The sequence below is a fragment of the Nomascus leucogenys genome, chromosome 10 (genome assembly GCF_006542625.1).
Source record: "Nomascus leucogenys isolate Asia chromosome 10, Asia_NLE_v1, whole genome shotgun sequence".
Lineage (NCBI taxonomy): Eukaryota > Metazoa > Chordata > Mammalia > Primates > Hylobatidae > Nomascus > Nomascus leucogenys.
In genome coordinates this window covers 66,776,513-66,795,085 of record NC_044390.1, presented here as the reverse complement: position 1 = coordinate 66,795,085, position 18,573 = coordinate 66,776,513, and the positions used below count along the sequence as shown (strand labels likewise).

General features: G+C 45.2%; 1 protein-coding gene across 1 annotated transcript in view; it reads left to right on the top strand.

Moving 5' to 3' along the window:
• The window catches only part of ZNF83 (zinc finger protein 83), a 34,253-nt gene that overhangs the window by 13,756 nt on the left and 1,924 nt on the right, over nt 1–18,573 (top strand). The window contains 1 exon segment of the mRNA XM_030821234.1: nt 12,748–12,874. Within this exon segment, the coding sequence (XP_030677094.1) occupies nt 12,748–12,874 (127 nt within the window).

The window sequence follows — 18,573 nt, the reverse complement described above, 5'->3', positions numbered from 1 at the left end:
GTTGAACGAGAGGTGTTGTAGGTCACACGGCGAGATTTTGCCTCAATGTGGAGGTCTGAAGTGTATGTGTCAGGCGGTGAAAGATGCTCTTTTGGTTCGGATGTGTCTTTGCCTTTTGTTTCTGGGAGCGTTTCATCTTTGGAGTTATGGTGCAATTTTAATTGTCAGGAGGGAATCCACGTGGGCTGTAGTCCTTTTCCTGGGGAAACAGAAGCAAAACCCCTACCCCCAGTTATGACCGTGCCTAATTCCCATGTGTCCGTTTTTACATCCTTCCACCATACTCGCATTCCTTTTTGTGGATCAAATTTATTTCCAGTGAAATGTTGTTCTGTGGCTGTGAAAGGTTGATTTCTTGTTAAGTTTAAGAAATTTAGTGTGAAAAGAGCCAGATTTAATTGGGCATGAGGAGTAACAGCATCTCCCTTTGATTTAGTTGCTTGTTTTCGAAGTTGATCTTTGAGTGTTTTACTGGCTCGTTCAACTAAAGCCTGTCCTTAAGAATTATAGGGGATGCCAGTTGTGTGAGTAATTGCCCAGGTCTGAGTAAACTGTTTGAAAGCAGCACTAGTGTAGCCAGGGCCGTTATCAGTTTTTAGTTTCTCAGGACAGCCCATAACCGAGAAACAGGAAAGCATATGTCGTTTAACATGAGCTGCACTTTCTCCTGTTTGACAAGTGGCCCAAATAAAACGAGAAAAGGTATCAATAGTTACATGTATAAAAGAAAGCTTGCCAAAAGGAGGATAATCCATTTGCCAGAGAGTGTTCTGTGAAAGTCCTCTAAGGTTAACTCCTGAAGACGGTGACTGTAAAATTAACACTTGACAAGTAGGACAGTGACGTACAATGGTTTTAGCTTGTTTCCATGTAAGGGGGAACTTTTTTCGGAGTCCCGCAGCATTGACATGGGTTAAAGCATGCAAGTTTTCTGCAGCTGTAAAAACGGGAGTAACTAATGTATCAGCTCTGGCATTTGCTGTCGAGAGGGGTCCGGGGAGAGGTGTGTGGGCCCGAATGTGAGTAATGTAGAAAGGAGAAGACCTTGCTCTGAGCACAGACTGAAATTTTTGAAAAAGAAAAAATAGGTTATCATCAGGCAAAAATTTGATTAAGGCAGTTCCAATGTTGCGAGCAACATGTACTACATGTGCTGAGTCAGAGACGAGGTTAACTGGTTCAGGAAAGTCTTCAAGGACAGCCATAACAGCAAGCAGCTCAGCTCATTGTGCTGAAATAGCTCCTGTGTTAAGAACACGTTCTCTTGGTCCTGTATATGCTGCTCTGCCATTAGAGGAAGCATCAGTGAAAACAGTGACAGCTTCAGGTAATGGGGTGTTTCTAGTAATGTTAGGTAAAATCCAAGAAGTGAGTTTAAGGAAATGAAATAATTTTACATTAGGACAGTGATTATCAATCAAACCAGGGAAACCTGCCAAATGCACTTGCCAAGCAATGCAAGTAGCAAAAGCCTGTTGAACTTGTAATCGGGTAAGGGGAACAATGATTTTTTGGGGCTCTGTTCCCGAAAGACGAAGGAGATGAGAACGAGCCTGAGCAATTAAGGTAGAAATTTGATCGAGATATATAGTTAGCGTCTGTAAAGAGTTGTGTGGAAGAAAGCACCATTCAATTAAATTATGTGCCTGAATAATGAGTCCTGTTGGAGAATGTTCAGTGGGAAAAATTAGTATTTCACAAGGTAAATGTGGATTCACTCTGGTAACCTGAGACTGTTGAATGCATTTTTCTATAAGTCGTAATTCAGAATCTGCCTCAGGAGTCAAAGACCTTTTACTGCGTAAATCAGGATTGCCCCATAGTGCTGCAAAAAGATTAGACAGAGCATAAGTAGGAATGCCTAAGGAGGGACGAATCCAATTAATATCTCCAAGTAATTTTTGGAAATCATTTAAAGTTTTTAAGGAATCTCATCTGAGTTGAACTTTTTGAGGCTTAATGACCTTGTCCTTTAGCTGCATTCCTAAATAGTAATAGGGGGATGAAGTCTAAATTTTTTCTGGGGCGATAACCAAGCCAGCTGCTGTGACTGCTTGTTGTAATGCAGAAAAACAAGATATCAATACAGAACGTGAAGGTGCTGCACAAAGAATATCATCTGTGTAATGAATAATATAACATTGGGGAAATTTATCTCTAACTGGCTTTAATATGCATCCCACATAATATTGACAAATAGTAGGGCTATTGAGCATACCTTGAGGTAGAACTTTCCAATGGTAACGTGCTGCAGGAGCGATATTATTAAGGGTTGGAACAGTGAAAGCAAATTTTTCAAAATCCTGAGGGGCCAGAGGAACGGTAAAGAAGCAATCTTTAAGGTCAATGATGATAAGTGGCCAATACTCAGGAATCATAGTGGGGGAGGGTAAACCAGGCTGTAATGTCCCCATAGGCTGAAGGACAGCATTTACCACCCTAAGATCAGTAAGCATTCTCCACTTAACAAATTTCTTTTGGATAACAAAAATAGGTGAATTCCAAAGAGAAAAAGAAGGTTCAATGTGTCCCAATTTTAATTGCTCAAGAACCAAAATATGAAGTGCCTCCAGCTTATTTTTTGGAAGCGGCCACTGATCTACCCAGACAGGTTTTTGAGTTTTCCACGTCAAAGGGATGGGGTCTAGAGGCTTGATAGTGACCGCTTCTAAAAAGAATAACCAAGTCCTGTAGAGTCTGCTTTAGGAGTAGGTATGATAGGCTCAGTGACGCCTTGTGCTGATTTTTCTAAACCCATACCTTGAACAAATCCCATTTTAGTCATCATATCTTTACTCTGCTAGCTGTAATTGCCTTTAGGAAAAGTAATCTGAGCCCCCCATTGATATAAAAGAGCTCTTCCCCACAGATTAACAGGAATGGGTGTAATAAGGGGGCAAATAGTTCCAGTCTGTCCTTCAGGGCCTGTGCAATGGAAAATTGTGGAGCTTTCATATATGTCTGAAGCCTGACTGACACCCACTAATGCTGTGGTGGCATGCTCCTTTGGCCAGTGTCGGGGCCATTGATGTAAAGCTATAATAGAAACATCAGCACCCGTGTCAATCATTCCCTCAAACTTTTTTCCCTGAATATGCACGGAGCACACAGGACGAGTGTCAGAAATTTTGCTGGCCCAGTAGGCCGCTTTACCTTGATAATCTGTGTCACCAAAACCTCTTTTTCTTGTACCAGAACTGGATGCCAAAGGAATGTAAGGAAGTATCAGGAGTTGAGCAATGCTGTCCCCTGCTGCTGCATTCCAAGGGACTGCAGAGCTAATGACAATATGAATTTCACCTGAATAGTCAGAATCACTTACACCAGTATGTACTTGAACACCTCTTAAATTTAAACTTGAATGTCCTAGGAGCAAACCTACACTGCCAGCCGGCAAGGGACCAAAACCACCTGTAGGAACAGCAATAGGTGGCTCTCCAGGCAACAAAGAAATATCTCTGGTACAACAGAGATCTACTGCTGCTGAGCCTGTGGTGGCGGGGGACAAGCATTGTACTGAGATTCGTGCTGGGGCTGAGCCATTAGATCCTGTGGGACAAATTGCTGAAGTGGGAATTGGGGTGGAGGATGAATGGAATGAACTGGGAAGGCTCCCGTCTGGCTGGACGCCCAGGGCTGAGAGTTGAGGAATGCCCCATTGTTTAAAGGGGCCGGGGGCTGGCCCCTCATCCCGTTTCCCTCATTTTTAGAAGGTCAAAATGGATTGCCAGTAATATCAAATTTGGAATGGCATTGAGACGCCCAATGAAAGCCCTTTCGGCATCGTGGGCATACAGTAGAAGGTGGGGTGTCCTGCTGCTGAAAAGTTTGTTGGTGGTGGTGATGTAAGGGACGGTGATCTGCACGCCAAGGGCAATTTCTTTCTGCATGTCCCTTCTGGCCGCATATGAAGCATTGGCCAGAGAATTGTCCAGGCATTCGAATACAGGCCATAGCTTGTGCGATAATCATTGCTGTATGCAGAGTTCCTCCCACCCCTTCAGAGGCTTTAATGTAGGAGGTGAGTACATCACCACCCGGTGGAATTTTGCCTTTGACGGGGCGAATAGCCGCCTGACAATCTGGATTTGCTTGTTCATAAGCCATAAGTTCTACAAGTCTTTGGCCGTAGCTATCAGGAATAGCCTTTTCTGCTGCGTCTTGAAGACGAGCAATAAAGTCTGGGTAGGGCTCATGTTGTCCCTGGCTGACTGCTGTGAAAGATGGGCATACTTTACCATCATCTTGAATTTTGTCCCAAGCATCTAAGCAACATTTTCGCAGTTGTTCAATAACCTCATCATTTAGTGTAGTATGGTGTCGGATTGCAGCCCATTGACCCATTCCCAGTAACTGGTCAGCCGTAACCTTAACAGGAGGATTAGAGCCCTGATTAAGACGAATGCGTTCCTGGACAGCATCAACCCACCAAGTCCTGAATTGTCAATTCTGAGATTTAGATAAGACTGACTTTGCTAAAAGTTCCCAATCATAGGGTACCAAACGTTTATCTTCTGCTAAGGCTTTTAATGTGGAACAGACAAAAGGAGAGTTGGTGCCATATCGTTTCACTGATTCCTTAAAATCTTTAAGGAATTTAAAAGAAAAACTTTCCCAAGTAGCAGGGCGTAGCTGGACCTGGCCTGGACGTATGGGGTCAGGCTGAACTACCACCGCCTGAACAGTGGGAATGCCAGGTATCGGCTGGGCCCCAGGAGCAGGCAATTGCGGACGGAGCCTGATTATTTCCCTGAGCAGCCTGATTTTCGGGCTGAGGGGCTTGATTATCAGCCTCTTGATCTTGTTGAGCTGCGGGGTCAGCTGCCTGCTGTGCAGGATCAACAACAGGCTGTGGGTGGTTTTGTACTGTTGGGGTGGCATGTACTGGAGGTTGTAAAATTACAGGAAATTGCCAGGCTTCGGGATCCCCATATTCCCTTGCCTGAATTATAGCCCTCATAAGCGGAGTGTCATTTTCAGGGACGTATGTAATTTGTTGCTTGTAAGCGGCAATAGTAGTATTAGCAACAGCAGTTGTGACCAGATCAGGAGCAGGAAAAGGTGTAGAATTTTGCATAGAAGGAGAGTTGAGAAACTTAGAGCCAGATTGAGACCAGATTACCTGCTGAGCAGGTCTTTCATGGGCCTGAAAACCAGGCTGCCATGGCAACTGCGGACCAGGCTTCACAGGGGCGTGTGACTCTATCCGAGTCCGATTTGTAGGAAGTGGACCAGGCTTCAAGGGAGCCTGTGACTCTAACTGAGTCCGATTTTCAGAAAAGGATCCAGGCTTTAAGGGAGCCTGTGACTCTAACTGAGTCCGATTTTCAGAAAAAGAATCCAGGCTTCAAGGGAGCCTGTGACTCTAACTGAGTCCGATTTTCAGAAAAAGGATCCATGCTTCAAGGGAGCCTGTGACTCTGAGTCCGATTTGCAGGAAAGGAGCCAGGCTTCAAGGGACCCTGTGACTTTAACTGAGTCCGATTAGAATAAATAGTATTGAGGGCCTCCTCCTTACCGGGCCGAGAATTGGGAGCCTCTTTTCCCGGCTGTTTAGATAGCGGAGCCTCTGTACCGGGCTGCATAGGAACATAATTTATAGAGTCGTTTTCAGGCTGCCTGATCTTATCAGCTATTTGCACAGCGGCAGCGTTAAAAGAGGGAGGAGAGACAGGAGGGTCTGGCCGCAATGGCTGTTGATGTTTCAGCCAAGTTTTGCTGGTTGGGGGAAATGAGTGCATTTAGGTCAGTTAAAAGCTCATGGTAAAGCAACAACGGGGGTGCGGCAGCCTCTGGTGTGGGTGGCGGCGGCACAGGCATGTCAGAGTGAAGGTCCTCCTGTGAAATTATGTTCTCAACTTGTGCAGTATCCTCAGGGGAAAGAGAACTGAGAACTTCCTCGACCTCCTCAGAGGAGAGGTAGGAGGGATCAGTCTCCATGTTGTCCTCCTGAGCCTGTAAGGAGTCTAAGGCAGAGCGAACCAAAGCCCAGATTGACCAAATGGTGGGTGGAATAAAATGTCCCCCTTTATGAGCAAGTTTGAATTGTTTGCCAATCTCATCCCAATCTTTAAGTTCTAAAGTTCTTTCAGTCGGAAACCGAGGGCAAAGAAGATCTACAACCTCAAATAGTTCAATTAACTTTTCAGTAGAGACTTTAACACCTCCTTCTTTAAGAAGAGTTTTTATAAAATTTAAATAAGCCGAGTAGTTTGTACTGGCCTGTCCCATGGTGTCCCCGGAATACTCTGAGTGCTGTAGCTTACCACCAAATTTATTGACCGCAATCCTCAGGAATCTCTCGTTGAACTCCTCCACTGATCCCGCACTCAGGGTGCAACTTCACACAGCAAGGGAGAGCCCCACGTCAGAGCGCCAGATGTAGGGACCAGCCCACAGGGCCGGTGGGTCTCTCCCCGTGTGCGGTGACGAGAGAGTGTAGAAATAAAGACACAAGACAAAGAAAAGGCAGCTGGGCCCAGGGGACCACTACCACCAATGCGCGGAGACCAGTAGTGGCTCCGAATGTCTGGCTTCGCTGTTATTTATTGTATACAAAGCAAAGGGGCAGGGTAAAGAATGTGAGTCATCTCCAATAATAGGTAAGGTCACGTGGGTCACGTGTCCCCTGGACAGGGGGCCCTTCCCTGCCTGGCAGCTGAGGCAGAGAGAGAGAGAAGACAAAGACAGCTTATGCCATTATTTCTACATATCAGAGACTATTAGTACTTTCACTAATTTGCTACTGCTATCTAGAAGGCAGAGCCAGGTGTACAGGATGGAACATGAAGGCAGACTAGGAGCGTGACCACTGAAGCACAGCATCACAGGGAGACGGTTAGGCCTCCGGATAACTGTGGGAAAGCCTGACTGGTGCCAGGCCCTCCACAAGAGGTGGAGGAGCAGAGTCTTCTCTAAACTCCCCCGGGGAAAAGGTGACTCCCTTTCCGGAAACGGTCTGCTAAGTAGCGGGTGTTGTTTCTTGACACCTTTTGCTACCGCTAGACCACGGTCTGCCTGGCAACGGGCATTTCCCAGATGCTGGCATCACCACTAGACCAAGGAGCCCTCTGGTGGCCCTGTCCAGGCATAACAGAAGGCTCGCACTCTTGTCTTCTGGTCACACCTCACTATGTCCCCTCAGCTCCTATCTCTCTATGGCCTGGTTTTTCCTAGGTTATGATTATAGAGCAGGGATTATTATAATATTGGGATAAAGAGTAATTACTACCAACTAATGATTAATGATATTCATATATAATCATATCTAAGATCTATATCTGGTATGACTATTCTTGTTTTATATTTTATTATACTGGACCAGCTCGTGTCCTCAGTCTCTTGCCTCAGTGCCTGGGTGGCTTGCCGTCCACAGGACGGCAAAGCCAGGTATCCAAAGGTGAAAGTATCCAACCATGCCCAGGAAGGAAAGGAGTTTTTGTTTTGTAGAAGGGGTTGGGGTTTGAGAGATCAGCCAGACACAGTTGGCAGGGACAGCACACATGTTTTCATGAAGAATTATGCCAATGTAGGTAACGGATGGGGAAGAAATTTGAGCTTTGGAGGGGGATACCTGATATCCTTTGGAGAATAAATGTTGAAGGAGTAGGAGAGTATCTTTTTGCGAAGACTCAAAGGAGGGACTACAGACTAGAAGGTCATCAATGTATTGAATAAGGTAGGAAGCAGAGGAGTGGAAAGAAAGTAAATCATGAGAAAGAGCTTGGCTGAAGTAATGAGGGCTATCCCGGAAGCCTTGTGGCAGTACAGTCCAAGTAAGCTGCTGGGACTGATGAGTGTCAGAGTCATTCCGGGTAAAAGCAAAGAGGGGCTGAGATAAGGGGTGCAGGGGAATAGTGAAAAAATAATCTTTAAGATCAAGAATGGAATAGTGAGTTGTGGAGGGAGGTATTGAGGACAAAAGAGTGTACAGGTTGGGCACCACAGGGTGGATAGGCAAAACAATTTGATTTAAAAGGCATAGATCCTGAACCAACCTGTAATACTTGTTTTTGGACACGTAAAATGGGGGAATTGTAAGGAGAGTTTGTAGATTTTAGAAGCTCATGCTGTAGCAGGCGAGTGATAACAGGCTTTAATCCCCTTAAAGCCTGTTGTGGGATGGGATACTGGTGTTGAGCAGGGTAAGGGTGATTAGGTATGGGTGTGTGATCAGTTGCCAGGGAGGGAGCAGAGGTGTCCCATACCTGTGGGTTAAGATCGGGGGATACAAGAGGAAGATGTGAAGGAGGCTTTGGGTTGGGAAGAAGGGTGACAATGAGATGTGGCTGTAGTCCAGGAATAGTCAGGGAAGCAAGTAACTTTGTTAAAATGTCTCAGCCTAGTAAGGGAACTGGGCAGGTGGGGATAACTAAAAAGGAGTGCATAAAAGAATATTGTTCAAGTTGGCACCAAATTGGGAAATTTTAAGGGGTCCAGGAGCCTGGCCATCAATACCCACAAGTTATGGAGGCAAGGGAAACAGGCCCTTGAAAAGAAGGTAATGTGGAGTAGGTAGCCCCTGTATCAGTTAAACAGCGGATGGACTTATGCTCCACTGTGAGAGTTACCCAAAGCTCAGCATCCCTGATGGTCCAGAGGGCTTCTGAGGCAATTGGGCAGTGTCAGTCTTCAGCTGCTAAGCTGAGCAGATCTGGGAAGGAGTCAGTCAAAGAGCCTTGGGCCAGAGCTTTAGGGGCTCTAGGAGTGGCTGCTGGGTGAGCTGGGCAGTCTGATTTCCAGTGGGTCCCTGAATAGATGGGACATGGCTAGGGAGGAATCCCTGGCTGCAGGCATTCCTTGGCCCAGTGGCCAGATTTCTGGCACTTGAAGCAAGATCCTGAGAGAGGAGGTCCTGTAGGGATGCCTGACCACTGCAGCTTAGGCGTTTTGAAGTTCTTGTGTGCTGGAGGTGCAGCTGAGTTTTGTCTCACAGCAGAGGCAAGTAATTGTAACTCAGAAATGCATTGCCATTTAGCTGCCTCCTCTCTATGGTTGATTAATTCCTGTTGTGGGGTTTGAGGACTGGATTCCAATTTTTGAACCTTTTTTGCTAATGTCAGGAGCTGACTGGTTGATAAAGTGCATATTGAGAATGAGACGGCCCTCTGAACCTTCAGGGTCTAGGGCTGTAAAGTGTCTGAGTTGCTGCCAGATGAACCATGAACTAGGCTGGGTTTTCATCTTTACCTTGGGCAGTTTCTTTAAGTTTGTCATAATTAACAGCTTTGTAAGCTGCCTTTTTAAGCACTTCAACTAGGCAGGAAATCATAATCTTGTCTAGCTATACTTCGGGAACCTGTCTGGTATTCCCATTGGGGATCTTCTTGGGGAACTACCCTGATGCCTTCTTGAAGGTCTGGCTCATGATGCCAGCAGGTGTCAGTGTGGGACTGGGCTAGGGTATAAACTCTATCCCACTCATCTGGGGAAAGGGTAGAAGTTAGGATGACATTTAAGTCACTCCTGGTTAAGTTGTAGTATTGGGTTAAATACTAGAATTCCTGTATATATTTAATGGGGTCTCATGAGAAGGGGCCTAAGCATTGATTAATTTGGGAAAGGTCTGATAGAGAAAATGGTACATGCACTCTGATGTTGCCCTCAGCTCCAGCACTTTTTGAAGAGGAAATTGTTGGGCAGATGGGGGAGTATTTGCTGCAGAATGAAATTGTAAGCCGAACTGGGTGTGGGGAGGGGAGGTGACAGCAGGGTTACAGGGTGGGGGAGCAGAGGCTGAGGAAGAATTGGGACTTGATTCAGCCTGCTGAGGAGTGGCCTGGGGAGGGGGAGAGAGGTAAGAGGGGTCTGCAGAAAAGGAGGATTGAGAAGACTCAGCGGCAGTTGGTGTTGGGACTGAAGGGACAGACAGGAGGGAAAGAAGGATTTGGGACTAGTCACATTGGGAGCAGAGGCTAGGGAGGGAGTGAAGTGAAAAAATGCCTGGACATAAGGCATCTCAGACCATTTGCCCATCTTATGACAAAAATTATTTAGGTCTGTCTTGTAGGATGAATCAAAAGTGCCATTATCTGGCCATTTAGAGTGATTATCAAGTTTGTATTGGGGCCAAGCAGTGTTGCAGGAGAAAATAAGAGGCTTAGGCTTTAGATCAGGTGAGAGTTGAAGAGGTTTCAAGTTTTTAAGAACACAGGCTAAGGGGGAACTAGGAGGAATGGAGGGGGGATGGTTGCCCATAGTAAAAACATAAGTTTAGAGAAAAGAGGGGTAGAGACACAGAGAGAGAGTGGGGTGGTACTTGCCACAAAGAGGAAGTGGTACTTGCCGCCAAGGTGGAGGATCAAGGCAGGTGTCCCTGCAGTGATTGAACAAGTCTGAAATGTGGGTGAATAATCAGAAAGGCATCCCTGCAGTGATTAAACACCAAGGGAAAACTGTCTTCCCAAGTCCGTGACCAGCACTGGAGTTTTGGGTTCACAGATAAAACATGTCTCCTCTGTCTCTACCAGAAAAGGAAAGGAACTGAAATTAAGGGAAGGGAGAGATTGAAAGGTGGTGCTGAAATTGAAAGGAGAAAGAGGATGAGGGATAGTGAGAGAAGTTGGAGAAGACAGTAAAAAGACCACTTACCCAATTTGAAATTGGTGAGATGTTCCTTGGGCTGGTTGGTCTGAGGACCCGAGGTGGTAGCTGGAGCTCCTCATGGAGATCAGGACAGGGGATCAGTCTCCCGAAGGAGTCTTCCTGTCCCGGGTCTCACCAAATGTCACACACGTCCCTGTGAAGAGACCACCAAACAGGTTTTGTGTGAGGAACAAGGCTGTTTATTTTACCTGGGTGCAGGTAGGCTGAGTCCAAAAAAGGAGTCAGCAAAGGGAGATAGGGGTGGGGCAGTTTTATAGGACTGGGGTAAGCAGTGGAAAGTTACAGTTAAAGGTGCTTATCTATTGTCAGCAGAGGAGGGGGTCACAAGGTGCCTGGTGGGGAGATCATAAAACTCATTGTCCAGAAAAATGTCTCGAGGTCCATCGATCAGTTGGGACAGAGCAGGAACAAGTCATAATGGAAAGTCATAAAGTTGGTCAATCAGTTAAGACAGGAGCTGACTTTCACTTCTTTTGTGCTTTTCTGTTGCCTCAGGCCATCTGGATGTATACGTGCAGTCTTGGGCTCAGAGGCCTGACGCCCAGTGTCTGTAGTTTTCTTCTTTGTCTTTAGTAAATATTTTACTCTGATATTTGATCCTGCTGGTTGTGAAAATTAACATGTTCTCATGTTAGTAAACATGGCTACCTTCCTCTTTGACACCTGCATTGGAAATTGGCTGAATGACATGTGGGTCCTTTGTGACTTTTCTCTGTATAAAGAGTGCCATAGTCACGGCCTCTGTGCTCGCCTGCAGATATCTGAGGATTCCTCCAGGGAAGGCTGGTGAAAGAGTGATTGCTTCTAGGATGGGTAATCTCCTGTTTTCTGAGAACCGAACAGATTCTCCCCTGCACTCAACTGCCAAAGTATTCTTTTCCACCAAGATTCCTCTTCAGTTAAAGAAAACTATACACACACACACACACACACACACACACACACATATACACACATATATATACACATGCACACATATGTATATATTTTGAAAATCTTTTATATTTTGAAAATCTGGGGAAAATGACAACCCTTTGCATTCAACTCTAGTTTTTTGGGTCTGTGTAAACTTTATTATTTTGTGGACATATATATACAAAATGTATTTTTGTACTTTGAGTAATTTTGTTTTCTTGTATTTTATTTTGAGATGGGGCCTCGCTTTGTTGCCCAGGCTGAAGCTCAGTGGTGCAATCGTAGCTCACTGCAACCTGTACCCTCGGGGTAAAGACATCCTCCCTCCTCAGCCTCCCAAGTAGCTGGAACCACAGATGCCTGCCACCATGCCCAGCTAATTTTTTTTTCTTTTTTTGAGACGGAGTTTCTGTTGAACAGGCTGGAGTGCAGTGGTGTGATCTTGGATTACTGCAACCTCTGCCTCCCAGGATCAAGCAAGTCTCCAGCCTCAGCCTCCCATGTAGCTGGTATTACAGGCATGTGCCATCGAGCCCGGCTGATATTTCACTGTGAACTTTGTCATCTTTGAAAGCATTACTCATGCTCTATCTCATCTAGATATTGAATGTCACTTGGTGTGTCAATGAAAGTTTCTAACGTTCCTTTTTTTTTTTTTTTGAAATGGAGTCTCACTCTGTTGCCCAGGTTGGAGTGCAGTGGCACGATCTCGGCCCACTGCAACCTCTACCTCCTGGGTTCAAGCAATTCTCCTGCCTCAGCCTCCTGAGTAGCTGGGACTACAGGCATCTACCACCACATCGGGCTAATTTTTGTATTTTTAGTAGAGACAGAGTTCCACCATATTGTCCAGGCTAGTCTCGAATTCCTGACCTTGTGATCTGCCTGCCTCAGCCTCCCAAAGTATTGGGATTACAGGCGTGAGCCACAGCACCTGGCCAAAAGTTTCTAACATTTCTATAATGGGAACAAGGCATCTATTATTTATTTGAGTGTTTCTTGTATTCTTCACAAACAGAAGAAATTTATACCGAGAGGGTATCATGACCTCTTCAAAAAGTATAATCGAACACCACTGGGAAGACATCATGTGGTGAAAAATCCCTTACTCAGATGTCAGAACATTCACTACAATTAAGTCCATGCTTCCCCCTCTCCTCTTCTCATTTTCTGTAAAGATAAGAACTCCTCCCATAACCATTTTGTTAAAATGTGTTTTCATTTCAGGGTCTATTGACATTCAGGGATGTGGCCATAGAATTCTCTCAGGAGGAGTGGAAATGCCTGGACCCTGCTCAGAGGACTCTATACAGGGACGTGATGCTGGAGAATTATAGGAACCTGCTCTCTCTGGGTGAGGATAACTTCCCTCCAGAAGTGGGGATGTGCCCTTGCGTATCTTTGTATTTTCTCCAGTTGCCTCCTGTGAGCCCCATCCTTGCTTGACTAAAATGGAAGCTGTATTGATTTCAAAATGAAAAGCTTCATGATATAGCATCTGGACTTTGTCACCTTTGTTTAGATGTTCTGCATTCTTCGTGATAGCTCAGTGGCGGTTCCAGAAGTAAAGTAGGCTTAAAACATTATGGCTGGCAAGGCGTGGTGATTCATGCCTGTAATCCCAGCACTTTGAGAGGCGAACGCTTGTGGATCACTTCAGGTCAGGAGTTCGATACCAGCCTCACCAACATGGAGAAACGTCGTCTCTACTAAAAATACAAAAATTATCCAGGCGTGGTGGCACGTGCCTGTAATCCCAGCTACTAGAAAGGCTGAGGTAAGATTATCACCTGAACCTGGGAGGCAATGGTTGCAGTGAGCCAAGAACACACCACTACACTCCAGCCCGGGTAACAGAGAGAGATTCTGTCTCAAAAAACAAAAACAAAACAAAACCTTAAGGCAGACTTTAAAGATATCCAGTTTTCTGTTTGCTACTCCTGTGCTTTCGATTCGGTAGTTCTTGGAAGAGAGCTCGATGTCCACATATTACAGTGCTCTTTAAGGATTCAGGAGGCAGTCAGTGGAGGAATTTGTGAAATATTTTCCTAGGTCCATCTGCAATGCCTTGTTTTCCACAGAAACATAGGGCTCAGGCTCTAGAAAAGCTCCAACATGTCATGTTTCCTACTTTTTATAAGCAGGAGTCTCTTTCTGACCTGTTGGAGCAAGGCAAACAGCCCTGGACTGTGTAGCATGAAGTGAAAATAGCAAAAAAATTAAGATGGGTGGGAATTTTTTTTTTTTTTTTTTTTGAGACAGAGTCTTGCTCTGTCACCCAGGCTGGAGTGCAGTGACACGATCTCGGTTCACTGCAACTTCCCCCTCTGGGGTTCAAGCAATTCTGCCTCAGCCTCCCAAGTAGCTGGGACTGCAGGCACATGCCACCATGCCCAGCTAATTTTTATATTTTTAGTAGAGACGGGATTTCACCAGTTTGGCCAAGATGGTCTCCTTGTGATCCACCTGCCTCGGCTTCCCAAAGTACTGGGGTTACAGGCATGAGCCATTGCGTCTGGCTGGGAATGTTTTACAGATGTAAACCCAGGTAAGAGCTCAGATGGGCCTACTGGAAGCTCCAACTTCAAATAGCATGTGGGGAAACTCTTTGCAAGTGGGAGAATTCTGTGGGAAAAGGAAAGTTTCAATCCTGAGATCTCTGAATGGACATCTTTCTTTGCCCCACTTATTCCTCTGCATGTTCTTTTTCTCTTCTCTTCTTTTTACAGGCATGCACCACCACCACACCTGGCTAATTTTTGTATTTTTAGTAGAGACGTTTTGCCATTTTGGCTAGATTGGTCTCGAACTCTCGACCTCACGTGATTTGCCCACCTCAGCCTCCCAAAGTGCTGGGATTACAGGCGTGAGCCACCACACCTGTGCCCCATGCTCTTCAGACGTGTATTAGTTTGATCTTTTTGCCCTCTAGTGGTGCTGCTGCAGCTCAGAGACAAAGGTAGGGTGTTTATCCTGATGAGCAACACTTTGTCATCTGGCTTCTGTGACCTCTTTGGTTTCTTGACTCTGCGGCACAGGGAGGGCTGTGTCAGAGGGGTCTCTTTCCCCTGTGGTCTCTGCTTCTGTACTTGATTCCATCTGATGCTCCGTTCTCTGTCCCTATAGATCAGAATTGAGGCCTCTTATACCTGCCCCTTGACCTATTCGTGTTCCATCCCATTTCCTGTACTTGGAACACCTAATCAGGGGATGGAAAAATCTGGGCTGCTCCTCCTTTGCATCTGGGGCCCAGGATACTGCATGGAGCCCTCTCTACTTGTTCAAATAGTCTGGTTGTCTATTTGAAATAGGAAAAAAGGCCTCATGCAGTGGCTCATGCCTGTAATCCCATCACTTTGAGAGGCTGAGGCAAGTGGAGCACTTGAGGTCAGGGGTTTGAGACCAGCCTGGCCAACATGGTAAAACCCCATCATTACTAAAAGTAGCCGGGCATGGTGGTGGGCGCCTATAGTCAGGAGACTGAGGCAGGAGAATCTCTTCATCCTGGGAGAAAGAGGTGAGCTGAGATCGTGCTGAATCTGTATGTTGGATTTGTTGACTATATGCCTATAAATAGAATTCATAGGTCATTCAGTTTGATAAATTTCATAGGATACATTATAAGAGATGTAAACCTGCTTTCTTTCCACCTCATCATACTGACTTTAAAAAATCTCTTCCATTTTTGCTGCACGCTTGCAATTTTTCCCAGAGTTGAAGATGGGGTACTTTTTTTTTTTTCTTTTTTGAGACGGAGTCTTGCTGTATCATCAGGCTGGAGTGCAGTGGCAGGATCTCGGCTCACTGCAACCTCTACCTCCCAAGTTCAATTGATTCTCCTCCCCCAGTCTGCCGAGTAGTTGTGACTACAAGCATGCACCACCATGCCCAGCTAATTTTTGCATTTATTGTAGAGACAGAGTTTCATCTCGATCTCTTGACTTCGTGATCTGCCTGCCTCTGCCTCCCAAAGTGCTGGGATTACAGGCGTGAGCCACTGTGCCCAGCCAAGGATGGAATATTACTATGCACTTTATTAAATCAGTTCTTTTCTACTAAGGTCAAAATTTTAACTGATGAACTGTAATTATCTATTTTTTGACATGGAGTCTTGCTCTGTCACTCAGGCTGGAGTACAATGGCATGATCTCTGCTCACTGCTATCTCCTCCTCCCGGGTTCAAGTGATTCTACTGCCTCAGCCTTTTCAATAGCTGGGATTACAGGTGCCAACCTCCACATCCAGCTAATTTTTGTATTTTAATAGAGACAGGGTTTCACCATGTTGGCCAGGCTGGGTTTGAACTCCTGACTTCAGGTGATCCACCTGCCTGGGCCTCCCAAAGTGTTGGGATTACAGGCATGAGCCACTGCTCCCGGCCTACTGTCATTTCTTAACATATTAATCTTTGTATTTCTGACCACCTCGATATCCACAGTACTCTCTCAGTCCCCATGCTACTCTCACTATGTAAGGAAAGACACTTGCTTATCCATAGGACAGCTTTCTCAGGACACAGCCTAAACCAATGTCTGCTCTGTGTGATGGTTGACATACCATTGTCTGTGAAGGATTACCAAGCGACATGGTTAGCAACACAACCCAGTTCTTGTAGCTCCCTTGAAATGATTCCTTTCTATGCACCTATTTGCTGTGTCGTGCTGTGTTGTGCAGGTTTGTTATGTACGTATATACGTGCCATGGTGGTTTGCTGCACTCATCAACCCGTCATCTAGGTTTTGAGCCCTGCATGCATTAGGTATTTTTCCCAATGTTCTCCCTCCCCTTGCCCCCTACACCGATAGGCCCTGCTGTATGTTGTTTCCCTCCCTGTGTCTGTATGTTCTAATTGTTCAACTCCCACTTATGAGTGAGAACATGCAGTGTTTGGTTTTCTGTTCCTGTGTTAGTTTGCTGAGAATGATGGCTTCCAGCTTCATCCATGTCCCTACAAAGGACATGATCTCATTTTTTCTTTTTCCCGAGATGGAGTTTCGCTCTTGTTGCCCCGGCTGGAGTGCAATGGCACGATCTCGGCTCACCACAACCTCTGCCTCCCGGGTTCAAGCGATTCTCCCGCCTCAGCCTCAAAAGTAGCTGGAATTAGAGGTATGCGCCACCATGCCTGGCTAATTTTGTATTTTTAGTAGAGATGGGGTTTCACCATGTTGGTCAGGCTGATCTCCAACTCCCGACCTCAGGCGATCTGCCCACCTCAGCCTCCCAAAGTGCTGGGATTACAGGTGTGAACCACTGTGTCCTGCCAATCTCATTCTTTTTTATGGCTGCATAGTATTCCATGCAGTACATGTGCCACATTTTCTTTATCCAGTATATCCTTGATGGGCATTTGGGTTGGTTCTAAGTCTTTGCTATTGTGGTTCTAAGTCTTTGCTATTGTAAATATTGCTGCAAGAAACATACATGTGCATGTGCCTTTATAGTAAAATGATTTATAATCCTTTGGGTATACACCTAGTAATGGGATTGCCGGGTCAATACTGCATTCATTTTTAAGAACATGCCTGGGTCTGCAGCCCAAGATCAAATCCCATTGACCTCACTTACTTTCAGTGTAAATTGGTGGACCTACTCTATTTGAAAAGCAATAATTTACTCCAAGTTTCTTTTGGCAAGTTAGTGTTGGTAGACGGCTAGGAATATTGCACAGTTTTTGTAAAGATGGAAAAGTTACTTTATTTAAGAAAAGATTTGGCTGGGCGTGGTGGCTCATGCCTGTAATCCCAGCACTTTGGGAGGCTGAGGTGGGTGGATCACCTAAGGTCAGGAGTTTGAGACCAGCCTGGCCAACATGGTGAAACCCCATCTCTATTAAAATACAAAAGTTAGCCGGGCATGGTGGCAGTCGCCTGTAATCCCAGCTACTCAGGATGCTGAGGCAGGAGAATTGCTTGAACTCATGTGGCGGAGGTTGCAGTGAGCCAATATCGTGCCATTGCACTCCAGCCTGGGGCACAGGAGCAAGACTTCATCTCAAAAAAAAAAAAAAAAAAAAAAAGGAAAGATTTAAAGATTTATCAGTCTCTGTCATGTTTATTAGATGGACCCTTTTCATGTCTTAACCACCTCAGCCTGCCATAAGAAATACCGTAGACTGAGAAGCTTACACCCTAAACTGCAGGAAATAATTTCTCATAAATCTGTAAGCAGTGAAGTCCAAGATCAAAATGCATAAAAACACTTCCTGGGTGGTACCTTCTTTCTATTTTACATCAGTCTGCTTTTTTTTTTTTTTTTTGAGATGGAGTTTTGCTAATTTCTGTATTTTCAGTAGAGACAGAGTTTAATCATGTTGGTCAGGCTGGTCTTGAACTTCTGACCTCAGATGATTCACTCACCGTGGCCTCCCAAGTTGCTGAGATTACAGGCGTGAGCCACCGCACCTGGCCCCAGCCTGCTTCTTACTGTGTCTCATATGTCAGAGTGGCAGGAAGCAAGTACTCTAGTGGTTTTTCTTATACAGGCACTAATCCTGTTCATGCGAGCTTCCTCCTCACGGCCTAATTGTTGCCCAATGATGTCCCCACTTGCAATAACATAATATTGGGGAACGGGAGCTTCTGGTCAGTGCAGACATTTAGGCCATGGGTGCCTTCGCTGTGTTGTATACCTTTTTATTTTTCAGTTTGCTCCAAAGAATGTTTTCTCTGACCTTAGTCAATAAATTTCCTAAGTACAAAATTCTTTCAACTATTAGACAGCCATATGTTTTCCTTCTATTGCAGTACACTCACGCTTCATGTTGGAAAAGTTCTCCTTTTTGGGGAGCTAACCTAAATTTTTGCAATGTAAGTGGTTTGGCCATAGGTTTGTTTATACTAGGCTTTTCTGCAATTAGTTTGAATTATGTGCAGTCACCCTTTCTCTATTAGAAAATCTCTGTTCCTTTTGTTTTCCAAAAAATTAAAAATCAATGGGAGGCTTTATAACTTTAACATAAGTACTACTCTTAGTGTCCTATTACATATTTCAATAGGAGATATTTATTGACTATCTGTAATTAATTGGAAACTGTGGGTTCCTTATATCTTG